The sequence below is a fragment of the Eretmochelys imbricata genome, chromosome 5 (assembly GCF_965152235.1).
Source record: "Eretmochelys imbricata isolate rEreImb1 chromosome 5, rEreImb1.hap1, whole genome shotgun sequence".
In the NCBI taxonomy this organism is placed as follows: Eukaryota; Metazoa; Chordata; order Testudines; family Cheloniidae; genus Eretmochelys; species Eretmochelys imbricata.
This window is the reverse complement of record NC_135576.1, coordinates 103262279-103288406: the sequence shown is the minus strand read 5'-3', so window position 1 is coordinate 103288406 and position 26128 is coordinate 103262279. Positions and strand designations below refer to the sequence as shown.

The 26128-nt window shown below is 44.0% G+C and overlaps 1 protein-coding gene across 1 annotated transcript in view; it reads left to right on the top strand.

Moving 5' to 3' along the window:
* Positions 1-14366: 14366 nt before the first annotated feature.
* The window catches only part of ERMP1 (endoplasmic reticulum metallopeptidase 1), a 49864-nt gene continuing 38102 nt past the window's right edge, over positions 14367-26128 (top strand). Inside the window, exons 1-2 of the mRNA XM_077817642.1 lie at positions 14367-14684; positions 16521-16822. Of these exons, the coding sequence (XP_077673768.1) occupies positions 14398-14684; positions 16521-16822 (589 nt within the window). The 5' untranslated portion in view covers positions 14367-14397. The remainder of the gene's footprint in view (positions 14685-16520; positions 16823-26128) is intronic.

The window sequence follows — 26128 nt, the reverse complement described above, 5'->3', positions numbered from 1 at the left end:
TCCAGAAGCGGTCGGGCCTGCCCTCGCTGGTAAGTAGAGCGACCTGGCCCCAGCCTGCTCTGCTCCTAGCCACACCACCGGTGAGTGCTGTGGGGCAGTTCCCCACTTTCCCCAAGCCTGGGAGCCAGGGGAGCAGAGCAGGCTGGGGCTGGGTCATTCCACTTCCCACCAGTCTGTGCTTGTTGCCCTGGTCCAGAAGTGCTGGAGTAGGTAGAGGGCATCAGCAGCTATACCGAGTTTTATGAGCAGCATCAGCCAGTTCAAGTCTGCCATGTCTATGTCCTCCTCCTCCTCCGTCATTAGCTCTGTCAGGTGCCTACAGTGGGTAGGAAAATGCCACCAAACTGCTTACCAGTATCTCATGGAAGCTCTGCCTGCATTCTGAAACAGGAGCCAAAGGCCACGCTCAAGAAGTTCTTGAAATGGCAGCTCCTCCATGTTGCTGGTTCCAGTTGCTGGGAGTATACATGCCAAAATGACGGCTCAGCAGGATGTGTTGGCATGTTACTTCCTATAACGGATGGTATGGACAGTCAAGTTTTCCCACAGGGCACCACAGTCAAAGGGCTAGCACAACTTTTCAAGAGTTCTGTAGGAAGTCTGGGATACAGTTGGATGCACTCGGGTCTTCATACTGCAGTTTAGATGCCAGAGCCCTGGGTTAAAAACTTCTTAACCTAGGGTTGGCCATGAATGTAGATGCTCAAGCCATGGGTTCTCAAACCCTGGGTCTGCTGACTTAAGTCCCACTAACCTTGGGCTTACATTGCAACGTAGACATACCCTTTAAGAGAGAGCCTCCTCAGTAGTGATTTGGTTCTGATTAATGTACATGGAGGAGACAGAGGCTTTGAAGTTAAGATATAGAAAGAGTTATTCATTCTGTTAGTTTACTATTCATGATGAACAGTTCATTGTCTCAATCCTAAAATAAGGTGAGTGAGAACAGCCTGGGGAAGCTGACTGAGTAGCTGACCAGAGCTATGGCCAGCTCAATCAGTGCCCAGCAGGCCCTGATAAGAGGGCTGGAGGCCAGGGGCTACAAATTCTTTCTCTAGCTATGGAGAGAGAAGGACCAGGCTGCCTGGGAGACAGGGTACTGGAAGCAGAGCAGGGCTGGGGAAAGACAAGAGGAGCTGGGGTGCTCCAGCCTGGTAAACGCCCAGGCTGCAGGCCTTGTTAAAGGCCAAAGCAGGTACTGGGGTTGCAGAGGTGCAGCCCGGGGTTAGGCAGAGGCAGCTGGTCCAACCCCCCTTGCAAATGATGAGAGGCCATTACACTGCAGTCTGCCCCAGAGAACGGGGGCAGATGGTGATGACTGGCAGTAACCACTTAGGCAAGGTGGGGATAGAGGGTTGGGGGTTCCCCTGGGAGGGGAGACCCAGAGCCTGGGGACTGCCATGAGCAGAAACCCAGTATAAGAGGCACCAGGGTCTGGGAGGGACATGGGTCCTGAGGCAGGCGAGACACCGGCCAGCAGGAGGTGCTCTGAGGCTGGAAAGAGCTAATTCCTGGATGACCAGTAGGAGGCTGTGCACCCGTGAGTCTTCACTTTGCTACAATACCACTTCTACTTCTGGGGGAATTGTGCATCACTGCGTGTGCATAGAATTCATGGCCCCACAGATTTCTTTGCTTCCCTGTAGAAAAATGATTTCTGATGGGGAAGCAAAGGGAAGCCACAAGAGCAGTCATGCGCCCTTCCTCTACACTGTAGGCAGGTCAGTCTGGGCACCCAGAGCAGCTGGTAGAGACATAAATCAGTATGGGGGGAGGGGGGATGAAGAGGGAGGGCTGGGCAGTCGTGTATGTGTGTGAGAGAGACACACTCTGTCCCTCTCACTCACTATTGCAGCATGTTTGGTGTGGAAGCGCAGGGCTTTGGGGGTGTTTCTGAGGAAGTAGGCACGGGGCAGGCTCTGTCCCCTCAGGCAGAGCAGAATGTAGCAGCCTGCCTGCTTAGTGAATTTTCCATTGTTCTTAGTGAATTCCCCCAGGAGTATAAAACAGGTGTAAGCAGTGTCAGGATGAGCTCCACCCTGACATCTGGTGGTGAGGTGTGGCAAGTTGTGGAAAAGAACTTCAGGGGCTGATCTCATTTGCATAGGCACACCCACCCCACCTAGAATGAGGCCATAGCTGCCCAAATGGTCACTTTGGCTGCTGTGGGATCCCCAGTGTCTCTGTTATTGGGGCAGGAAGAATAAATTGTTATGACCCTGACTATGGGAACTGTGCTTGGAACTGTACTTGGCCTTTTGTTATGATGGGGGGACTCACCATCAACTAAGTAGCACTTGCTAGGCAAGGGTCATGGGTTCCAAAACTCTGTGAATTGAGAGAGGCTGGGGACAAGTATTAATACTTGGTGGCATGGGTCTCTTGGTGAGGGCCTTACATGCTAATTGCACTTCCTCCTCTCTCCACTGTGGAATATCAGAGCTAATTTTGATTCCATTAGGAGTCTAGTTACAGGCTGCTGAGCTCGCTTTGGGCTAATGGTGCACCAGCACTGAGGCTCCCCTACTACAAGCTGAATTCACCAAAGAGCTGAACTGACTAAGAGCTAAAATCACTGAGCGTTGTGTTAAGTAGTAGGGGAGCCTGAAGATATATTGTGGAGCAGTTTGCGGGACGGCTGGAGTGCCTTGTGGACAGGCTGGTGGAGCAGTTTGTAGGACGGTGGGAGCTGCTTGTGGGCTGCGGAGCTGAGCGAAGGAGTTTGTGGGGCGGCTGGCGGAGCGGAGGCCTATGGAGCTGTGGGGCGGTCAGCTTCAGATCATGTAAGGTGCCTCTTACCCCCGTCCCATCTCCACGCAGGTTGGGAGGTAAAGCTCCACAGATAAACTTTCGAACTCTGGGGCTGCCCTGACCAGGGACAGAGACTTTTGGGTCATTGGACTTTTGGGACTTTGGGTGATTTGGGGTTGCTGGACTGAAGAACCAAAGGGAAGGGGGCATGCCCCAATTTGCTTGGGGTGGGTTTTTTGCTCATGGGTTGTGTTATGAATCCTGTTGGTGGTGTTTCCCCAACATAATGCCACATTGTTTCTCTCTGTTATTAAAAGGCTTTTTGCTACACTCAGACTATGTGCTTGCGAGAGGGGAAGTATTGCCTCTAGGAGGCGCTCAGCGGGGGTGGTATATATTTGTCCCAGGTCACTGGGTGGGGGCTCGAGCCGGTTTGCATTGTGTTATTGGAATGGATCCCCTAGATATTGAACCCGGCCCTTGTTGCTGCCAACTCTGACGGGCAGAAGGGTTACACAGGTATAAAAATTTTAAGGCTCCTTTAATTGCCAAAGTGGTGTAAAGGAGCCTTATTGCAAAGGACAGTGTGGCTTTATAAATGCTTATGGTGCTTTAGTGATTAGAACTGGTCTAAATTTTTGGACTGAAAAAATTTCCTATCAAAATATGCTTCATGAACTGTTTGCTACTGACCTTTCTGGAGATGGTCAGTAGCCAGTATAAATTTGTGTGCCTGAGTTCCCGGCCCTCATTTGCTCTTCAGTTGTGTATGATATAACACTGAGCGTATGGCTGCATCTATTTGTTAACTAATGACTAGAAGTAAAGGGTCAGTACTAGTTACATTACTGTTAGAAGGGGCTTGGGGATTTCTTCCAATGCTCCCCAGCCCCACTCTCCATCCATTTTATTGTAGTTTAAATAATTTATCAAAATAATTGAAACCAGCGTGATGATATTGCGTAATTTTGACAAATAAAATATGCAGAATTTTAAAATATTGTATGCAGAATTTTTAATTTTTTGGTGCAGAATTCTCCCAGGAGTACACTTCATTTCCTAATCATGGAAAGTAGACTCTGCAGGCAGAGGAGTGACCTCAGGAGTGTCTCTCACTCCTGTATGTGGTGGTTCATCAGCCAGTAATTTGATATATATTTGTACTGAAAATAAAATTCAGTTGTTGGGAAGAAACTGGGTTCAAAGAAACGCTGCATGGTCTGAAGAGGTCCAAAGCTGAATATGATTTAAAAACAGGACATGCAGACATCCTAAAACGCTGCCTTCCAAAGCAAGGAAGCACATGGTCAAAATGGAGACTGGGTGACGTTGCTGGGTGATGCAGTAATAATAGATCTGGGGAGCTAAATGTCTGCAGTCACAGGAATGATTGTCTTCAACTGTTGAGAATTGTTACCATGTGCTGTTAAAAGCATTTGTGTCGTATAATTCATGGCAGAGAGAGCTGCATTTCCATGGTAGGTGAATATGTTTCCTGTGTAGTTTGTAAAGAGCTTTGGATGAAAGTTGTAAATTGTTGTTTTCTTTGGCAATATGGGTTTTGGAATGATTCTAGCACCCAGTACTGTATATCTTTTTAAATATACTAGGTGAATGCTAAAACAGTGAAGAAATGCAGATAATGAAAGGGCCAAATAAACATCATTCAATCATAAAGCAGCACTAAAGGCTTTGAGAATGACCTGACCTGAGTTACACTAATATACATAACCGACTCCCTCATTCCAAGGATTAAGATGAAAAATCTTATCAGGAATTTGTATCAGCTATTTTTCCTCCGAGAGACTTGCTGTGCTCTGTATTAGTGTCACAGCTTCTGCTGTTTTGTTTATTCAGTTAAGTTAACAGTTATAAAAATGTATGGAAATACATGAAACATTTGCTTTTTGGACAGGCAGCTTTGTGCGGTACTACAGCCTGAATTATCTTTTCCCCTCTTCTGGTCCATTCCATAGCCCAAAATAAATATGGTTCCCCTCCTCACTTTTTCATGAGAAAATTTTGGGGATAAAAGAAAAATCCCTAGACTGTTTAAACTTATATGAATTCCATTTTGAATTCCTTTGGCATGTAAGAGTTTTGTACTCTACTAAAAGGCTTTTCTTGGATTATGACTTGTTTCAGTTTATAAGCGAAAAATGGAGGGAACGCCCTCCATCTGGCTCTAAGAGAAATCACCTCTGATCAGATCCAGCCCAGCTTCTGACCATGTCAGGAGTTAGTTTTTGCTCTGCATGTTTAAATAAGCACAGGGTTCTTAGTGTTTTAACCATGTCACTGCTGCCTAAAATGCCTTTTGTGTGGTGATGGGGAGCTGTGAGGCTAATGAAGGGGAACGGAAAGCTGATAAAATACACTTCCTGTCTTCTGCAATTCTCTCTGTTGTACCTCCATGCACACCCTCCAATTTGTTGGAGCACCACAGTGTTGTTCATCATTTCTTTTATTACTTTTTACAGTGCCCAGACCAGAAGTGTTCTGATAGCTTTACAGAACAGCTAGTAAAAATAAACCCTGCTCCCAAGATCTTACCAACCAAGTTGCAGCAAGTGATGGTAAGAAACATTAGGGAGAGGTGGGGGAGGGTATGAAGAATGGCAAAGTCATAACAACAAGATCACACAGTTACCCAATTTAAGGATGTGATTGTCACAATGACTCAATTAAAAGTGCTTTTTGATGCTTTTCTTCTTTTTAGTATGTGATGTTGTTCACTGACAAAAAACATTACTATAGAGCTAAGATTGCCCAGTGGTGTCTCATGCCCTTGCAGAACATTGAGTTCAGCAATTGAGTATAAACTTTTGAATACCAGGAAATACAGAGTTTAAGTAAATGCCCTGGTAACCTTAACTCTGACCCCCTGGGGCTGGCAATGGCCACTGGGAATTGTCTGCATGCAATCCAGATGCATTCACTATGTTAGGTGTAGCCATATTGAATCAGGGAGGGATTAGCTGGAGCAGGTTGGCAGAGCTGTGATTTGAGGTGATGTGGGGGCTGTCCCCCTTGTGGGATGTGTGTGATCAAATGGAAAAGGTGCATGGGTACCTTGAGAGATCCAGTATGACTCGTTCAGTGCTGCATGGAGTAGGTTGTGTGAGTAGCGGGGCATAGGGGTCGTCTTGCTGTGGGGATTGTTAGTAGATTGGGGGGAGATTAGTGTGGTCTGTGGGTTTAATGAAGGATAAGTGAAAGTATATAATTTTAGATGACACTGTGCACATATTAGGGGGAAGGGCTGTAAAAAGTGGTTGAAGAGGTTATATGTGTTAAATTTCGTGGTCTTTCTGTGGAGTAGGCTGTATTTTCATGTGTAGAGCAGATGTAAGTAGCTCAAGTTCAGTACAATTCAAAGGCAGAGTGAGTATGTTCTGGGTCTTCTGAAGCATTGCTCTAAGAGGGCACAATTAAGGTTGTGTGGGTATGTGCCTTATCCCTGGTTTTTGGAAGTTTGAGTTTGAAATACCTCAATTCTTCATTTCCTGGTTTTTTAGAAGTTTAAGTTTTGCTGAACTCCACATTCTGGAAGGGCACAAAATACCCCCAAGTTTTTTGTAAGTGAATTTTCTAGCTTTTTAAACAGTAAGAGGAATGATGTTGGTAGGAATTAGTGATTATTTAAGCAGTTATTGTTATCATGTAGATTTGCAGTTAAGATAATACCTAGCTCTTTTCATCAGTAGATTGTAGAGAACTTTACCATGGAGGGAAACATAACTATCCCTGTTGTACAGATGGGGAAACTGAGACACAGGGCAGTGACATGACTTGGCCAAGGTTCCCCAGAAGGCTAGTGGCAGAGTCTGGTTACAGTAATTTTAGGCATGTGAGAGAAGAGTGGTCTGTCTGTGTGTGTGTGTGTGTGTCTCTCTCTCTCTCCATCCCTCTCCGCCATCCACAACACATGGCAGTCAGGGGCTGGACTACCATTTTCGGCTCACCCTCATCCCATCAAGCCATTAACTTTTAGAAGCAGGGTGTGCACCAAAAAAAAGCTGGTAGTATTTCTGAACTTTTAAGAAATGCTTTTTTCTGTGGGTTGTCTCGAGAACCTTTTGCTCATATGTCCCCAAATTTAGTTCACTCCCCCAACCCAAAACCCCGAGGCACACCAAATTTCAAGAAAAACCAAGTTAGCATTCAAATTTTAGCGGACTAAGATGACTCCAACCTTGAAAAAGAAAAGTCTTCTCATTCTTCACAGTAGCAGTTGCAGAGCTATTGCTAGTGCTTTGCTATAATAGTATGTGGAATTAATCATCTGCAACTACTATGTTGGTTTCAGAGTAACAGCCGTGTTAGTCTGTATTCGCAAAAAGAAAAGGAGTACTTGTGGCACCTTAGAGATTAACCAATTTATTTGAGCATGAGCTTTCGTGAGCTACAGATCACTTCATCGGATGCATACCGTGGAAACTATGTATATGTTATACTATGTTATATCCAGATCCCCAGCACAGCATAATCTTAATTCCTAGAAGGCTCTGAAATGGCTCATTCATTGCAATAGTAAATTCTGACTTGCATTAGAACACCCTATGAACATGAATGCACCCTGAAACAATACCTCTGAGACATGCAAACTGCTCCATTCATCTCAAGGTGTTCTCATTCCCCCTCCTCAGTACTAGTGCTTCGGAGACTGTGATATGCTTCAAGCATGTACATTCTGAACTCCTTGCCTTAGTCTCAGCAATAGGGTTTTGATGCATGCTCCCAGCATGTCTGTTCTCAGCTTCTCAACCAGAGGGGCAGGGCTTCCCCAGATGCTGGCCCACATATAGGGCAGGGAGAGGAGCTCAGACACTTTCAGAGACATGGGGATTCAGAGAAGGGCAAGGATCCCAGCTCTTACATGAGGTGGCAGAAGAGGGGGCTTCCTAGATCCCACATGAGATGGCAGGGAATGGAGACCCTCCAGAAACCGAGTGTACATTCCCTCCCCTCCAACTCCCCCTAATGTCCAATGCCTGTCCCTGAGGTGAGCCCTTCAGTGCCTCTCCCCTATCACCCATCCCTATAATTCCCCTCTCCTCACTGCAACCCCAAGCTCCTATTCCCCCCACTCCTCCACTCCCCAATTCCCCTGTCTTTCCAGCAAGCATTCACGTGTCATTTATTTTCTTTAAAAAATAGCTTGAGCACCTTCTAAACTGCTTCTGTAATCAGATTACATTTCCCCAAAATTAAACAAACAAAACAGCCACATCTGACAAAGGCAGACTGTAGCAACATGCTTACTTGGGATCGATCTCTCTATCTGGTTCCCATCATCATAGCATCTGTGGATGCTTCTCCATCTCCCAGTTGCTGAGATGGGTGATTGGGAAGAGATCCTGTTTTATTCACTAGAGAATGGTGGGGATGCCCAATTCTTGGATCACTTTGGGATGTTGCGTGAGGGGCTCTCTCCCCTTACCATTTTGGGGGGAGCGGGGAGGGAGATGAAGGCAAGTATTTGGCTAAATGGGCCTTAATGTCATCCTTCTAGTTCACGTTTGGGTCTTGTTAAAAATCTTTCCCAGCTGAGCACCAAACAAGCTCTTGCCTCTAGTTTAACATACTGAAGGATATAAGTTCATTAGATGCCCTACTGTCATTCCTATGAGATAGATTTCCATATGTGATGCCATCTCTGGGAAGGGGGCACGATTGTGGAGCTGTAAAAAAAAAAAAAAAAAAGAGAATTGGTGTAGTAAGTCCTTATAGTGTAGGAAGTTCCTAAATGACATAGGGAATACCTTTGTGGAGAGCTTCTAAAAGCCAACCGTCGCAGGAGGCTAATTTGGACTGGGTAAGGCTGTATCAACATTGCATTGTGTTCTTATCAAGGGTGGAACCTACAAACTCCTGAGCACTCTGACTTCGATCTGACAAATCACTTAATCCCTAGCCCCACTAAACAAACAGTTCTCAGAGCAGGTTCAAAGCCAGAAGACTTGTTGTCCTTGTTCAGCAGCTTAGAATCATACTTATTGATCAGGCAATATGAAAAAGTGATGTGTTTTGGGGGCTTTATATCTTGGGCAATGCAATTTTGTATCAGCTGCTTTGATAATCAGCCTCAATGGAACTACAGGTTTCAGAGTAGCAGCTGTGTTAGTCTGTATCCTCCAAAAAAAAAAAAAAGAAAAAAAAGGGAGTACTTGTGGCACCTTAGAGACTAACAAATTTATTTGGGCATAAGCTTTCGTGAGCTACAGCTCACTTCATCGGATGCATGCAGTGGAAAATACAGTAGGACGATTTTATATACATGCATCCGATGAAGTGAGCTGTATGCTCCAATAAATTTGTTAGTCTCTAAGGTGCCACAAGTACTCCTTTTCTTTTTAAGAGAACTACAGAATCAGTAGGACTCCGTCTGTTCAGATCTAAACTGCTGAGCCATTATTTTTAATGACTTAAGGTTTTTAGCTTTTCACTCAAGCCTCACAATGTGGACACAGATCAAGAGACAAAATAAAACTGAGGTAGACAGTGGGATGGGTTGGGGCACAGAATCTCCCTCAAGACTGTCACTAGATGTGCTGGGATACCACTGAGAACAAACCCTCCTGCCAGAAAATGCTTCTCTCCAATCCTGTCTTGCTGAGCCAGAGACACCAGTCGGCTCCAGCACAGACCAAGAAGTTGGGCCAAGCCCCACTGCAGTTCACAGAAACTAAGATTCACTCAGCCCACAGGCTTCTCAATTAACAGGGACTTTCCCAGCATCCAGTATTCAGTCTTTCTGGGAGCCTAAACCCCAAATAAATCTGTTTTACTATGTATAAAGCTTATACCGGGTAAACTCATAAATTGTCCGCCCTCTAGAACACTGATAGATATGCAAAGCTGTTTGCTCCCCCAGGTATTAATCCCTTACTCTGGGTTAATAATAAACAAAAGTGATTTTATTAAGTATAAAAAGTACGATTTAAGTGGTTTCAAGTAATAGACAGAAATACATCAAAATATGCAAGGCTAACTTAATACACTAAGGATCTAGTTACAAATAATAACTTCTCATCCTAGATGTTATCTCAGGTACAAACCTTTTCAGACCAATGCTGTAGTTTATGGCCTAGGTCCAGCAATCACTCACACCCCTGTAGTTACAGTCCTTTGTTCCAGTTTGTTTCAGGCATCTCTTTGGAGTAGAGAAGCCATCTCTTGAGCCAGCTGAAGACAAAATGGAGAGGCTTCCAGGGCCTTTTATAGTCTCTCTTGTAGGCGGCAACCTCTTTGTTCTTCTATGCAAAATCACAGCAACAAGATGAAGTTTGTGGCCACCTGGGCAAGTCCCATGTTCATGAATGATTCAGCTTTTTGCATGCCAATGCCATTGTTTACATGTTCGTTTGAATGTTCCTAGGAAAGCTCAGATGTGGATTGGCATCTCCCAAAGACCATTGTTAGTTAAGTAGTCCAAATTACTTGAATAGCCCCTTCACAATATATTGGCCAAACCTCCCTTATGTGTTTCCTACAGCAAACACTTCAAATACTAGCATAGAGCCAATGCTCGTAACTTCAGATATAAAAAAGAGACATACATACAAACAGGATGAATATATTCACTAGATTATAAGCGTAGTAATACCCTATAAGAGACCTTTTGCATAAAGCATATTCCAGTTATATTATATTTATACTCATAAGCATATTTCCATAAACATATGGAGTGCAACATCACAGAGCGATGCTGATGTAATACATGAAAGAAATAGAAACCCAAATCAACACTGATAAAATTGGCAAATGGCACAAAACTTGGGGGGGCAGTAAATAATGAAGAGGAATAATCACTGATACACAGTGTTCTGGATCATTTGGTAAACTGGACGCAAGCAAATTGTGTTTTTCAGGATAGCCAAATGTAAGATCATACATCTAGGAACAAAGAATGTAAACCATACTTACAGGAAGGGGAATTGTATCCTGGGAAACAGTGACTCTAAACATGAAGATAATTAACGATTGGATTACCAAGGGTCATGATGGATTCTCCATTATTGGAAATCTTTAAATCAAGATTGTATGTTTTTCTAAAAGATATGCTGTAGTTCAACCACAACTGTTGGACTTGACGTAGGAATTAATTCTGGGAAGTCCTGTGCCCAATGTTATGCAAGAGGGTCAGACTAGATGATTACAATGGTCATTTCTGGTTTTATAATCTGTTAACACTTACATTTTTACCAAAGGCCCAATCCCGCTCCCATTTAAGTCACGGGGGCCCTGATCTTCAAAGGTATTTAGGTGGCTAACTCAGTGGGAGATAGGTGCCTAAACACCTTTGAAGGATGTGGCTCTGGGAATTTTATAGTTAATTTCAAAGGAGCAGGAGCAGGCCTCAAGTCCCTAAGGAACCGATACTGAATTCATAGTCTTTCTTCAATTAAAATAATGCTTAAAATTAAATCAAATGCTCCAATGAACAAGGCTTTCCTGACAGATTGCCCTGTGAGAAAATGGAGTAGCAGTAAAAGGATTATATCCTAAGATAAGCACACATTTACTTGGCATAAACAAAGTCAAACTGAAAAACTGCTGAATCATTTGGTCCAAAATTAGGTCAAATCCTTTTTGTTAAGAAAGCAAACTTCCTTCCTGAGAAACATAACTCAAGGGCTGTGTTCCATGGTATTTTTGACTGACGTTCAGGTCATATTGGAACCGATGCATGGTGCAACATCCATCCAGCTTGACACAGGTTACAAAGTGCTATCCTAAGTGTTAACTTTTCTGAGCACATAAGAGAGTTGTCAGTTGGTGAAGTCTCACAAAACTCTCTTCACTAAGGCAGAGAATTATTTGTGAAGTTTGAATTGACAGAATAATAAAACGTATGCAGTGGTGGTGGTGTTGTTGTTTTGGTCCAAGGACAGTAGAGACACAAGGTGGATGAGGTAATATCTTCCATTGGACCAACAGAAGACGGTCCAAAATAAGATATTATCTCACCCACCTTGTCTATTAGAATAATAAAACAGAACTTTGGCCTACAAAGCATGCTGTCCACACTGATAGGTCTCAGATTCACTTCTCACTTCTGAAAAATAAATTTTTTTGGTTTCCAAATATCCCCAATAATAAAAAAGCCCAAACAAACCCCATATGACTTCTTTTTGTTTTAAAGTGAAACAATATTAAAATTCTAATCTTCAGACTGAGGGTCCCCCTGAATATAATAAACCTGGGGGACAGTGGGTTGCTTGCATTGCTGAGCATCTTGTGTTGTCTCTCTACTCTCCCTGCTGCCTCCATTCCAGTGAGCAGCAGGAGATTCAAATTTTGAGCAATTTCAGTCCCTAGCCCATTCACAAAATGAATGGGACTAGTTTTACTTGATTAGGGACCATAGAATTTGCCATGAAGCCAGCAAGCAGGGTAGGAGGAGGCTGTGAGATTCCTCTTTTCTTTTCTCATCTTTTTAAAAGATTTCATACCATCTACCACGCCAAGAATGTAAGACCTGTCCCTACAGCCCTTACTCACCAGAGTAGTTCCTTGAATAATCATTGAATTCAAGTGAGTCTGCTCTTTGGGAAGAATGGGCTTCTACTGGATTACTCAGATGAGTAAGGGATGAGGAACCAGACTCTTATTTCATAAATTAGTCTCTAGAATGGTGGGCACAATGCCTTGGTATTGCTGGCATTATAGGTCAGGTAAAAATAAAGGACTTGGGGCCTAGTCCTAAAGTCCTTACTTAGGCAAAACGCCAAATGACTTCAAAAACTGAGTAAGGACTTCAATGAAGTTACATGGATTTACACCAGTTGAAGATCTGGCCCCATATATTTTAAAAAACACTTTTCCTGATTTGTTACTAACAACACCTTATTATAATGCAGATATTTACACAGATGAAGCAAAGATTTTTCCATTTTGATTTAATTTCACATTTTTGTTCTTCCAGTTAATTGTTATGAGTATGAGTTGCAAGCTTTGTGTGGGAATGATCACATCGTTTACTTTAAGGAAAATCCTGTTCCATTTTCTAAAAAAAGAAAAATAATAATAATTTTTCCCAGTAATTTTCCTTTCAATCAATCTTGGTTTTATGGAAACTAAATTTTGTCCCAATAGTGTTCCCTTGGAGGAGAAGACAGAACAAATAAGGAACAAATGGAAAGAAGAAAGAAAGAAATGCATGAACTCCAGCACTATGCCAGGAAGCCTTAAAAAAAGTTGTGTAGTGAGACAGACTGCAGTGAAATTTATAAACATACTGACTTCAACATGTGAATTGCATCAGGTAAAAAGAGACACTGAACTAGAATATGGAAACTTACAAAAAAACACCTAAAGTTTGTTGGGAATGTAGTCACTGCATTTCAACCTGTCCCTTCTCTTTCAGGCCTGTTTGTTTAGCCACCAGGCGTCACAACTGCTGATTCTATGACACAGATGGAAAAACGTACAAGCAGGCAGGAAAGCAGATGGAGGTGCTTAGAATTTCTTCCTCAGGGGCCTATTCAGTCTTTCAAACGTTGGACCAATTGATTATATATTTATTTACTAATTCAGGTATAGGGTGCCTTGCACAGGTCAAATGCATCTTAGACTAAAATGAAGTAGCAAACCTCTAAAACAAATAAAATCTGTTAAAGAACAGAGCCAAGGAAACTGACAAAGATGGAATAATAGTGACCATCAAGGCAAACCATTTGACAAAAGGTATTTGGTACTAATAGAGGAGACACCAGAAACATGAGAGAGGGCCCCAGATGGTCAGGGAGAGGCTTATTGGAAGAGAAGAGTCTTTTACCATATGCTAAATAGACAGTTAGTGAAGGTGCCTGGTGGACCAGTTCTGCAAGGGAGTTGTGCAGCAGAGGCTAGAGCTGTACACTATGAGAGACTTGCCCGGGTGTGGTCCTGCTTCACTAGAGCCAAACATCGATGTCAGCCAGGGACGCAGTCACAGAGCATCAGGGGGTAGCGGTGTTAGTCTGGATCTGTAAAAGCTGCAAAGAGTCCTATGGCACCTTATAGACTAACACATGTATTGGAGCATAAGCTTTTGTGGGTGAATACCCACTTGGTCGGATGCATGTAGTGAAAATTTCCAGAGGCAGGTATAAATATGCAAGCAAGAATCAGGCTAGGGCTAACAAGGTTAGTTCGAAGGAGGTTAGAGCAAAGAGGCAGGTAGGGGCTGAATTTCAGAGGTGCTGCTTCTCTGCACCTCCCATTGCCTTCACCATCTTCAACTTCCAGCTGAAGTTATGAATGACCAGCATGTCTGAAAAGTGGCCCCTCTCACCCTAGTTTATGACGGGCTCCGTATACACAGACCCCTGTGCTATACTCTTTGGCGGACAGGCAGCCTTTGCTTTTCTAGCGCTCCTGTCAGCAGGGAGCCCTCACAGGCAGGGCTCAGGAGCACGCGGTCTGTCGCGTCCGCCCCCGAGTGGCGCGGGGCATCTTCACCCGCTTCCAGGGGAAGGGGAAATGGCTGCCGCCGCCGTCTCCCCATGTGACTCCTCGGCAGCCGGCGCCTCCCCCTCCCGCCGCGAAATCCAGGTGGGGCGGCCCTAGCCGAGCAGGTTTGAGCCGTTTCCGACCCCGTAGCGTCCTTGCAGAACAGCTGCCGCGCAGTCGGCCGGGCGGTGCCGGTTCGGTCTCTCGATGGAGCGGGGCGCGGCGGTGGCTGTGAGGCGGCTCCGCGCCGCTGGCGGAGAGCGGGAGCCCCGGGCCCCGCAGCACCCGCCGTTGCCGGGGCACGGGGTGGAGGACTCAGGTGGGAAGAAGCGGGACTGCCCCGCCGGCGGCTCCCGGTGGCGGCTGCTTCCTGAGGCCCGGGGGGCGCTGCTGGTGCTGCTCTACCTGCTGGCACTGCGGGCCCTGGTGCAGCTCTCCACGCGGCAGCTGCTGCGCCGGCCGGGGCCGCGGGACTTCAGCGCCCCCCGGGCCAGGTACGGGCAGCGCCTGCGACCACCCCCCCATCTCCCTCCCTCGCCTCCCCACCTCGCCCCCTTCCCCTCAGCGCCTCGGCATTCCCCGGCCAGGTACGGGCAGCGCCTGCGACCACCCCCCCATCCCCCTCCCCCGCCTCCCCACCTCGCCCCCTTCCCCTCAGCGCCTCGACATTCCCCGGCCAGGTACGGGCAGCGCCTGCGACCCCCATCCTCCCCCCCCAACCAGGTCTCCCGCCTCCCCATCCTGCCCCCTTCCCCTTAGCGCCTCGACATTCCCCGGCCAGGTACGGGCAGCGCCTGCGACCCCCATCCTCCCCCCCCCCAACCAGGTCTCCCGCCTCCCCATCCTGCCCCCTTCCCCTTAGCGCCTCGACATTCCCCGGGCCAGGTATGGGCAGTGCCTGCGACCCCCATCCTCCTCTCCCTAGCGCCCCACGCCTCCCCATCCCGCCCCCTTCCCCTCAGTGCCTCGACATTCCCTGGGCCAGGTACAGGCAGCGCATGTGGTCCTCCCAGCGGCCCGACTCTCCCTCCCAGCGGCCTGACCCCCCCCTTCCCTACCAGTGGCCTCCCTGCCCCCCCACATCCTTCCAAAATAACACACACACACCCCCCATTCTGCCCCCGGACCTCCCCATCTCACTGCTGGGTCAGGTACTGGACAAGTGGGCCAGCTGTCTAACTGCAGTGTAGAGACACACTAAGAGTCAAACTAGGTGATCTCTATCTGGCACATCATCCCCATCCCCACCATAAAGATTCTGCCCTCACTGACTCCTGTGTGGTCCAAATGCTTTCACTGAGTTTTCAGAGTGTAGCTAATTGGACTTGCAGTAGAACCTCAGAATTACAACACATTAGTAATGGAGGCTGTTCCTAACTCTGTACAAAACATCAGGGTTCTTTTAAAAGTTTACAACTGAACATGGCCTTAATACAGCTTTGAAACTTTACCATGCAGAAGAAAAATGGTGCTTTCCCATCACTGAGCAACATAAATTTTGCTGACATAAGTGGTAGCGTAGATATGGCCATACTCTGGCTATTAGCCCTGGCCCCAATATCTACACTATTGTTACCCATGTTAGCTAAATTAAAGTTAGCATGGGTATGGCTGCCTGTACTAACATCTTCACTTGCAGTGTAGACATACCCTGGGGAGAAAATGAGCTAAGTATTTAAGAGCTATGGTTTCCTTTTGGCATTCTCATGGGTTTTATTTTTGTGATGAATAAAAATTGTGTTAATGTTTCGGTTATCAAATTGTGTATTTCTTTTAGTGTTGTATATCTTAAATTTTAATTGTTCTGTGTTTGGGAAAGGTGGTTGATGAAATAAATGTAAAATAAATCTATTATTTGGCTCATTGTAAATCTTACTAAGAATGTGCTTGTTCAGACCTGTGGAGGATGCGGTCGGGATGTGTGATATATATGCATCAAAAAGCAATGAACTTACTTGACAGTCTGCTCTCCCTTCATGCATTTTCTGTGTAGATTTTCGCTGCTGACATTCTTATTTTGAAAGATAAAATCAGTGGATTGTCATATTGTCACACAGAAAGGGGGTGTTCAGTGCTGTCAGACTTCTCCCTGGTTCTGATCGGCAACATGGCACTGAGCAAAAGGCTGTGTATCCAGATCTTTGACCTTAATAGCATTAGGAATTTTAGCAGTGGTCAGTTGCAGTACGTGCTAGGTGATTTAAACCTTTTCTGTTTAGCTTATGGAGTGGAAGGGTATGTGAAAATGTGCAAATTGTGGCCAAGTTGCATATTGAATGCATTTGTTACAAGAGATCTGCATTGTTAATTTTTCAATTTATCTCTCGTAGGGAATATCTTGAAAACATAACGGCAGTTGGTCCCAGGACAGTCGGAAGTCCAGAAAATGAAATTCTCACAGTTAACTACCTCTTAGAACAAATTAAGGCAATTGAAATAGAAAGCAGTGATGCACACAAGATTTCTGTAGATATACAGAGGCCAACGGGCTCCTTCAGCATTGACTTCTTAGGTGGCTTTACCAGTTACTATGCGAACATAACTAATGTTGTGGTTAAGCTGGAGCCCAGAAGTGGAGCTAAGCATGCCGTGCTATCCAATTGCCACTTTGACTCTGTACCAAATACCCCAGGTAGGTGCATGTATTTACCTGTCTTTGTTGAACTTTTGTTGTCTTAATATGACAACTTATATCTTTTTGGCTTCTAAAAGTTTTTCATAATGAAGAGTAAGCAGCTTCTGTTTTGTTACAGCTTTTGATGTTTCTTATGATGCTTTTTACAGCAGTATAGTAAAAGGAGCTGCTTGTGGACAAAGTGATGCATGTTACATGAGCAACAGAACTGTTTTTTCATGCAGGGAATTTGTTCTGTTTTGTTCTACACACAATGTCGCTTACATCCACTTATAAGAGGACTAGCCATATCAAAGAGTATCTCATTCTTGCAACAAATTGCACAAAACATTTAAGGTGAAATTGTGACCCTATTGCAGTTAGTGGGGCCAGGATTTCACCTTTGGTCTCTGACATGAAACCATGAGTATTTTCCTGCTTGTAAATTCTGGAAAGCGTATTTACATCTGAATTTCTCGTATTCCTCTGCATACTCCTCTGTATTGTGCATTTTACTTACTTCAGTGTTACTTTCGGCTGATTCAAATTGACCCTTGTTATCCAACTCCAACAGGGTGGTTTGATGTACTAGATTTTTTTATATTTTTAATAAAATCTGCATGTGTACTTTATACAAATGTGTTAGATAATATGATTGATTTGGTCCTGGTGGCAGCTAAGCTTCAATTGCACGGGCTATAAAATTTCTAAGTGGAGGCCGTTCCCTCCTAAAATCAAATCAAATTTTGTTTGCAGCAGCATGTAATCAAACTCTAGTTACTATTTTACTACCAAGTCTACTGTGGCTCAGCAGGCAAAATGAATTGTTGCTTGTTTCAGGCAAAAATAGTTTTTGTTTTACTTTGAGAGACCTGACTGCAGACTATAACTTACAAGCTCTATTCACTCTCTTAAAATCAAATCAGAACATCTTGCAGCCTCTGCTGGTGCTAAATTTGCAAGTTTCTTTAACAGTTTCTACACAGCCTACTCTGAGTTGACTGGAAAATTAAACTATTTCATACCTTCAGACAAAGAGATACTACAGTTGAATCAGGATTCCTGTCTATGGAAAAACTGCCACCCATTCTCTTCTCTCACTAGTTACCACAGATCTCTAATCGGAGGACTGAGAGATGATGCTTACAAACTGAGGGTTGGCCTTAAGCCTGCTTAGCATGACCATGGTGGTCAGAGGAAACGCTACAAAGACACATTGAAAGCGTATCTCAAGACAATTGACGTGGACATCATAAGGTGGGAGGAGCAAGTGACCTCAGTGGCACCACATCCTACATCAGGCAGTAGCTTGCTTTGAGAAGTGCCTTGCCCTTGAACCTGAAAAAAGAGAGAGAAAATGTCTGTGCCTACTGCGAGCAGATCTGTGGTTCCAGGATCATACTCCTGAGTCCTCTCAGGACTCATATGTAAATCTGTGGTAGAAATCATCCTCGAATCAAGGGATTACTGATGATGATGCTTTGCAGTGTACTTCTTCCTGGCCCTCTGCTCTCATGTCATTACTCATCTGGCTGTTCCCTGCTAGGCCAATCACCCTTCCCACTTGCTGGCAACTGAGTTCCATTTGCTCTGCTTAGCTCTTTCTCCTTGTCTCTTCACTACATTCTCACTGAGCTTCCTCTTAGATTGGCAGCTCAGTGCTGCTGTTCCTGGTTTCACTCAGCCTATCTAAGGACAACAGAAGAAGCTTATCTGACAGGCAGAAAACCTGATGCTTTTGTGCATCTGGATGGTGCTCTTACTTGTCAGGGACTTCTGGGAAGTGAGATTATTTTTCCCAGACCTAAGGTGGATGTGACATTACCCAGGCTACAGTCTGGACTGCTGAACAGCTGTGTCCCCTTAGTTCTCTAGACTGAAGTGCTATTTACACTGCATTGCTATCAGAACATCCACTCCTGGCCTGCTCACAGGGCCTTCAGCATGCAAATTCACTCCTAACTAAATTCTTGAGCACTCTGACCTATCACTCATGAATTACATACAGGGCAACTCCTTCAGATTCCTCATCCCAGCCTTGTCCCCCCAGAAATGTGTCTTGTATGGCTCAGTACCCTTCTGAACAGTACAAGCTCATAGGAAGTCCGACACTTCATGAAAGGAAAATGATAATGCACGAACCTTGTTATCCCTGATGGAGTTTTCCATACTAATCCAAATATGTTGGTTAGGATAAAACAATAAGATAAGTTTAGACAGATTTTTAAGTGAGTACTGGTGGTGATGCATACGTTTCAGGATTCGTTTAAAAAAAAAAGTAAAATGCAAGCTAAGTGAACTTTAAAGCAAATGGTTTTGTCTCATCATATGCTGCAGTAAATTTCACAGGCTGGGTTTCCGTTCAGACTGAGATTTCCTTCCCCCCCCCCCCCCTTTAGTTCAGTGTCCTTCAGGTATTCATTAATGTCATGAGCAGAGAAACTGGAGAAGAAGTGAGTTGGAGACTACTGTCTCACATTCTTATGCCCCCCTCCCCTCTATGAGGACTACCCCTGCTGGGGTGCAGGCAACAAGCAGTCTTTTGTGGATGTGAGGTTTGAACCATTCTTATGATGCAATATACATTTCTTATTCACACCTTCCCTCTGCTGCAGAACGGCCACTTAAGCACGTGATAGTTTTTCAATGCCAGTGTGTCTTTGTCTCTCAAAAAAACTGGTTTGTGGGCTCTATCCAGAGTCACTATGTATTTCAGTAACAATCATACAGTAGAATCTTAATGTCACACATAGTGTTGCTACGCATATTTCGCCAGGATAATGACATTCAGCAGATTCTGACTTTTCAAATACCACCTCACAAGGCATACTTTGTACAAAATTTCTGTCTTGTAAAAGTGGTGAACATAATAGTATAGACCATCAGTAGGTGAATAAGGTTGCCAGAAAAGGAGCCCAGTCCTGATGGACATGAGGTCTAGGAAAAAGTAATGATTCTTTTCTGCAGACTTTCTTATGGGCTCAGGGATTGGAGTGTGCCTATCACTGACCTGCAGAGGGATAGTAAAGTTGGTCTAGGCTGAGTGGGGAGTATTTGTGTGGCCAGTGGAGTTAGGAAGTTGAGACATGGCTGCACAGATAAGACTTCCTCACACTAAGAGCGGTGGTAGCGAGGTGCCTCACAACCGTGGTTATTCTTGGGAAATGTCACAATTCTGTGCTTAAATCAGCTGTGAGGAGTGGCTTGGTGGAGGGGGAAACTGCATAGTTCCATTTTGTCTTAGCTCCTAGTGTGGACCAGACTGTGCATGTGCTATCCTCATAGAGTGACTGAGCATGTTCCTTCCAGCCTAGGGATACAGGCATGAAGCTGGACTTTCCCTTTAATGGCAGGTTGCTCTGGGCATAGTTAGGGCTAGGCACTGGACCTGAGATCAGGGAGCCTGTCTCTCGCCTGTGCTCTGTGACTTCCCTGCTGACACTAAGGCAGCGTAGAGTAGGAAGCTGACCTGAAATCTGGAGCTGGGGGAGGGAAAGGAGTAGATGGGGACAAGGAGTCTGGGAAAGTGGAGGCGGGGAGAACTGGGGAGGAAAATGTGGAGGTAAGGGGGGATGGGAGCCAGATAGCTAGAGAGGTGGATCACAGAGGTCAGACTAGGAGCTGGAGTGGGGTGACATTGGAGCAAGGAGTGTGTATGTGAGAGGGAGACTGAGACTGGATGAGAAGCCCAGGCAGTGAAACTAGGATTAGGAGCAAGTGTTGTCTGATGTCTCCCTTCTCTGCCAAGATGTGGAAGTGGGGACAAAGACTAGGACTAGCAGGGCAAGGAGACTGTGACTGGGTAGTGAAGGAGAATGGGACTGGGACAAGGCTTTGTGGGAGGGGAGGAGGAAGAGGTATAACAGGGACAGGTTGGAGGGGATGGAGCAGAAGGATCAAGTTTGGAGGGAATGGGCAGAAAAGTCTGTGTTCATTCAAGCACACACCCTCCAGAACCTGAAATGGAGCTTGAGATCCCGGAACTTTGCTATTTCTTTGCCAACAACAAATGCCTGTGAAAACCAGTGGCAGTGTGTGTCTCACCTGCCTCTACTGTTGGTCCACATAGACGACGACCTACCACTGCTAGCAGTCCCTCCATTAGCTCAAGGGGAAGAGGTCTGTGCAGTAGATTTAGAGGTTCCAGTTCCGAGGAACCATGTGTGTGTCAATATGATGCTGTATGACAGAATTTCTGCTTTTTCAGTTTGCTTTTCTAAAAAATCTAGGAAATTGCGCACACACAAACTATGTTAAAAGAACATGCTTAAGATTGCAAAGTTAACACTCAAAAAGATAGGAAATGCCAGTGTGATGTTACGCCCCCATATTCTTCATAGAAATATTATGATATGAATATGGCATAACTAAGATATGTTTTATGCAAGATGGGTCATGTGAGGTATTTGAAAGGTTATAATTTACTGAATGTAATTATTGAATTTGTGTGAATGTATCATTTCTGTAGCTGAAGTTAGGAATATTGACTATGTAACAATTGCAACTGTGCATACTTGGGGAACGCCCACCAGACAGTATGCAATCAGCCTGGATGGTCCATTAGGAAAGACAGTGGGTCTTTTGAAAATGCTAATCTCCCATCTTCCTGGAGTTCCTTCCTGTGGATGTGGCCATCTATTGAAGCATGACGAGACAATAAAATATTGACTAGGCCCTTATTAAGGGGAAATAGTCCATCCTATACACCGAATGAGGCAGGGGCCCTATGGAAAAGGTAGCATGTAATTAAGGACCATGAATGCATATTCACAGGCAACCTTATTTCTGGCATTTCATAACTTTTGAGTGCTTGCCTTTGCAATCCTAATAATGTTTTAATGTATGTATTTATATGTAATTATTTAAATGTTGCTGCATAAATATGTTACAGAATTCTCTTTGGTTTACTTCTGTGAAGAGGCTTTTTATTAGTTTTCACACAGAGCACACTCAGTGTCAGTGGTTCCCAAACTTTAATAACCCATGGACCCCTTTCACGAAAATACCAAATCTCGTGAACCCCCCTCCTAAAAATGAATATTTCCAGGGATTTTTCTCCCTTACAGAGCATAAATTATTGAAGCAGTAATTTGGTATTTTTACGACATGCTTATTACACACTATTATTACGTTATGAAAATGGCAATACTCTTCCAAGATTTCACTTTTGTAGCTGTAACAATGCTGCCCGTGGGAGCCAGCTGAAGTCACTCAATTAGGGTGAACTGCAAACAACGCGGGGCAGACAAACCTCCTACAGCTGGTGGATATTCCAATGCTTAGATTTACCAGGCCAGCACAAAACTGCTCCTGTATTACCTCACTGGTTACTCATAAGTCCAAACAACACTGTTCCCTTAAAATGCCCAGCCTCAGGCCTCTATCCAGACACACGTGTCAGAGATGATGATTACTGAAAATCTTCTCATCATAGAAAAGGTTCTTCCAATCCCAAAGGATCAGCCACACACCCAGGTCCAATTATAACTTAGATCTTACCCAGAATACACATTTATAGCCAATTCTTATTAACTAAGCTAAAATTTATTAAAAAAGAAAAGAGTTTTGGTTAAAAGATCAATATACATATAGACTTGAATTCAATTCTTGATGCTCAGATATATAGCAGAGATGAGCTTGTAGTTGCCAAAAGTCCTTTTAGAAATAGTCCATAGGTTATAGTCCAATGTCCATATTCAGGGTGACTCCAGTCAGTGACTGGGGATCTCAATCCTTATGGCTTAAGGTTGCCCCCTCTTGAAACCCAAAGCAGAGGTGAGATGAAGAAGGATCATGTCCCAAGGTCTTTATACATTTCCAGCAGCCTTTTGGCCTGAGAAAACAATAGGCTTAACTTTCCTTCTCCTAAACGTCGTGGCAATTAGTACAGGGTAATTTATCCATTAAACAGTTCAGCTACAGGTTACCAGAACCTTCAGAGACATATTGACAAGAATATTATTTCACTCAAGTGTCTTCCTAAATGTTAATATTCCTTTTTTGATCTTTGAATCAAAGCTATAGCAATAGCCAAGACTTGTTTGTTTACAGCACAAGACCTGAGCAAACATCTACCCTTCCATCTCTAATGATGCAGGCTGCATTTCAAAGCTCTGTTCATTTACATATCTTCCTAACCAGTCTCTAAAGTTCGGCCATGGGTCAGGTCAGTCTGTGAGTTAATTAACTCTTTCTGGCCCCCCGTCACCTTTCAATGAGATATTAAATTACCCTCATAATGTCACAGGAGCTCATATCACTTCAGTAAAGCCTGTTATAGGAAAAGGCTCCTACGTGTTTCATCAAGGAGTACTAGACGTGAATCAGCATGAAGGTACTTAAGAAGTCAGCTCAAATAAAGAGTTCCTCCCACAAACATTCGGGTCTTGAGCAGCTCAGGCAAACAATGCACGACTATAACAAAGCTTAAAACTTGTTCTTCATAATAATTTAAAAAATAACACTAACAGCCTATTTAATTTTAGAAACAGCAAAAAATATCCACCTCCCTTTCCATTTCTCAAAAGGAGTTTAAATCTCCTCAGTGCAATGGATGCGCTTGCTTTGATCTGAATAGCTCTTGGATGTCTGGAACCACTGGAGAAAGATAAAGTCTCAGGTCTGGTTTGGCACTGAGTCTGCTGCTATATTTGGTTTTCAGATGTGCGTACAAGGAAAATGCTTTCTCGCATAAGTATGTTGTTGAAAATGGTAACAAAACTATAGTAGCTTTTTCTGCCAGCAGGGGGGTACTTGTTTCTTAAACTCAGCCAAAAGTTGATCAATGACAGACTTCTGAAACTCCTTTTTAGTTGTAATCACAGGAGAGCTCAATTTATTTCTCTTTTTCCTCAGGGCTCAATATATGTGTTGAGAAAGTGGTATCATCAGAGGGGTTACGAATCCTGTCGTTATTACCTGACGTAGCTGGAAAGTATTCCCTGAACGTTTGCAAAGTCCTTTTAGGTGTGCAGTTATATTGGTTTTAGTACAGTGATCCCACTAAAGTTTATCTTCTGCCAGGAAGTCATGAAGAGTACTGAAACGCTCAGGTTAATTGTTTTCCAAACACCTTTCCCAGAACTGCAACTTCTTTATCATGGATTCAGGTCGGTCTTGTATGTTGAAAACTGTTATGTTGAGGACTTGAAGAGAGAAATTTAGGTAATTAATCCTCGAGAAAATGTCTGCTAAGTAAGCCAGCTCTGGAGCCAGACATGATTTTCCATACAGCTGGTGAGATGGAAAGGGTGGCTGTTGAAAAAAAGAAGGATTTCTGTTCTAAGCTCAAACAAGCACACAAGGATTTTGCTACATGACAGCCATCTAACTTTGCTATGGGACAACAGGCAATTGTGTACATTACCCAGTTTTTTACAAAGTATGTGAAATATTCTGCAATTTGTTTTCTGTGATTTTATTAAATTCACCACTGCATTGTCCAGCACTTCCTTCAGTCCCTCAGGCATGCGTTTTGTTGCGAGGGCTTGTCTCTGGATGCTGCAATGAGTCCAAGAGATGTTTGATGTAGCCTTTTTTGTTCGAACTACAAATCCCTCATTGATGTGGCCCCATCAGTGCAAATGCCTAGACAATGAGACTAATCTATTTCCTTTTCTTGAAAATATACATTAGTCAGAAGATATCTTCTCCAGTTGTACGTTCTTTCCATGGTCGACAAAACAGCAAGTCGTCTTCAACCATACCTTCATTCACATAAAGTACAAACACTAGCAAAATAGATTAGCAACATCAGTTGATTCATCCAACTGTATAACATAATATGGACTATTTGTCACTCTGTGTACAATTGTGGTCTCTACGTTACTTGACATTAATTTTTCGTGACAACGTATTATTGGACAAAGGTACTACGTCAATCCTTTTTTCAGCCTTTTCTCTGAGCATGCAATGAACTGTCTTTTGTACATGGACCAGTCAAGCTCTCTGCTATGTTATGGACTTCTGATGCTTTTGCTACTTGGTAGCTCATTTGATATAACGCTTCAAGTGCATTTTCATTAGCAGTACTTGCTTTGGATACAAAACATATCACTTTTCCACTTGGTTAATTTTTACTTGAAAAAATCAACAGGCTTGTTGAGTTGTGGGGGGTGCCTAGGTTCTCAGTGGCGCCAAAGTAGAGAAGGTTTGAAGCTGCTGTTTGCTAGAACATCACCAAAAATTACGCACTGTGGTTTTGGACACCTTTGATCACCAGTACATGTAAAGCCATATTTTATATAATCGTTGTCATATTTTCTTTTCTTCATAAGCAACTTTCCAGGACCATCATGATCACTGACATTTTCCACACTTTGGACTTGATGAAACACTAGCTGATGTCGAACGTTCATTTTCTCATGTCTTTACACTTTCCGTTTTCAGCCACTTGTCCATATTGGGTGTTCAGATAAAAATAACGCACTGAGAACACTAACAAATGAACAAACTATAAAATGAGAATATTCACTCACGTCTCATTGGAGCAAAATGGCACACTACAGAGAATGACTGAGTATGGACTAACTGGGAGTCGTTACCGCCACATTGGGTACAATAACCTTGGTTCTGGCTGATTTGGCGCACAAATGCTTTTTCTCCGCCATCAGGGGGGTTTGGGGCCAGGGACAAATTAGCCTGGACGGTCCCCCCACCCCCAGGTACAGCGCGGCTCCCGCTCCCACTCTGCTCCTCACGCTGCCCAACTTCCCCTGTCCCAGCTGCCGCCTGCGCGCCCGGGGTCCCGGCTGCTGGCTCCACGGGGCTTGGGCTGCCGGCCCTGCGCCTGGGGTCCCTAGGGAGGCTCTGTCTGCCATTACAGATTTTTTTTCTGAGAACCCCCTGATGCATTTTGTGAACCCGAGTTTGGGAACCACTGCTCTATGTCCATGTTTGTTCGTGTAATAATTACAGATAAACAACCCATAGACTTAAAGGTTACTTGTGCAGCGTGGTGGCATGCCAAAAGCTAACTCTCACCAGAAGCTGGATTATTACACAAGTGTTTTTAAAATAATATTTGAAACTACTTTTTATTTTAAGAGAAGAATGAATGTTTGGTCCAGTATTTTAAAACCATTTTACACTGTTTCCTCTAGCACTATTTTTTGCACCGATTTATCTAATATCACTGCAGGCACAACTAATATAATTTATTATGAAAATATCACAACATAAATATTAAAGGAACACACTTGACTTTAAATCTGTTCAGTTTACTTTTAACTAATTTTTTTTAATCTTAAATACTACATCTCTCCCTGAGTCTATTTGGCAGTTTTTGGTTTTAAATGTTTTTTTTCTTACCTGTTGCTGTAAGAG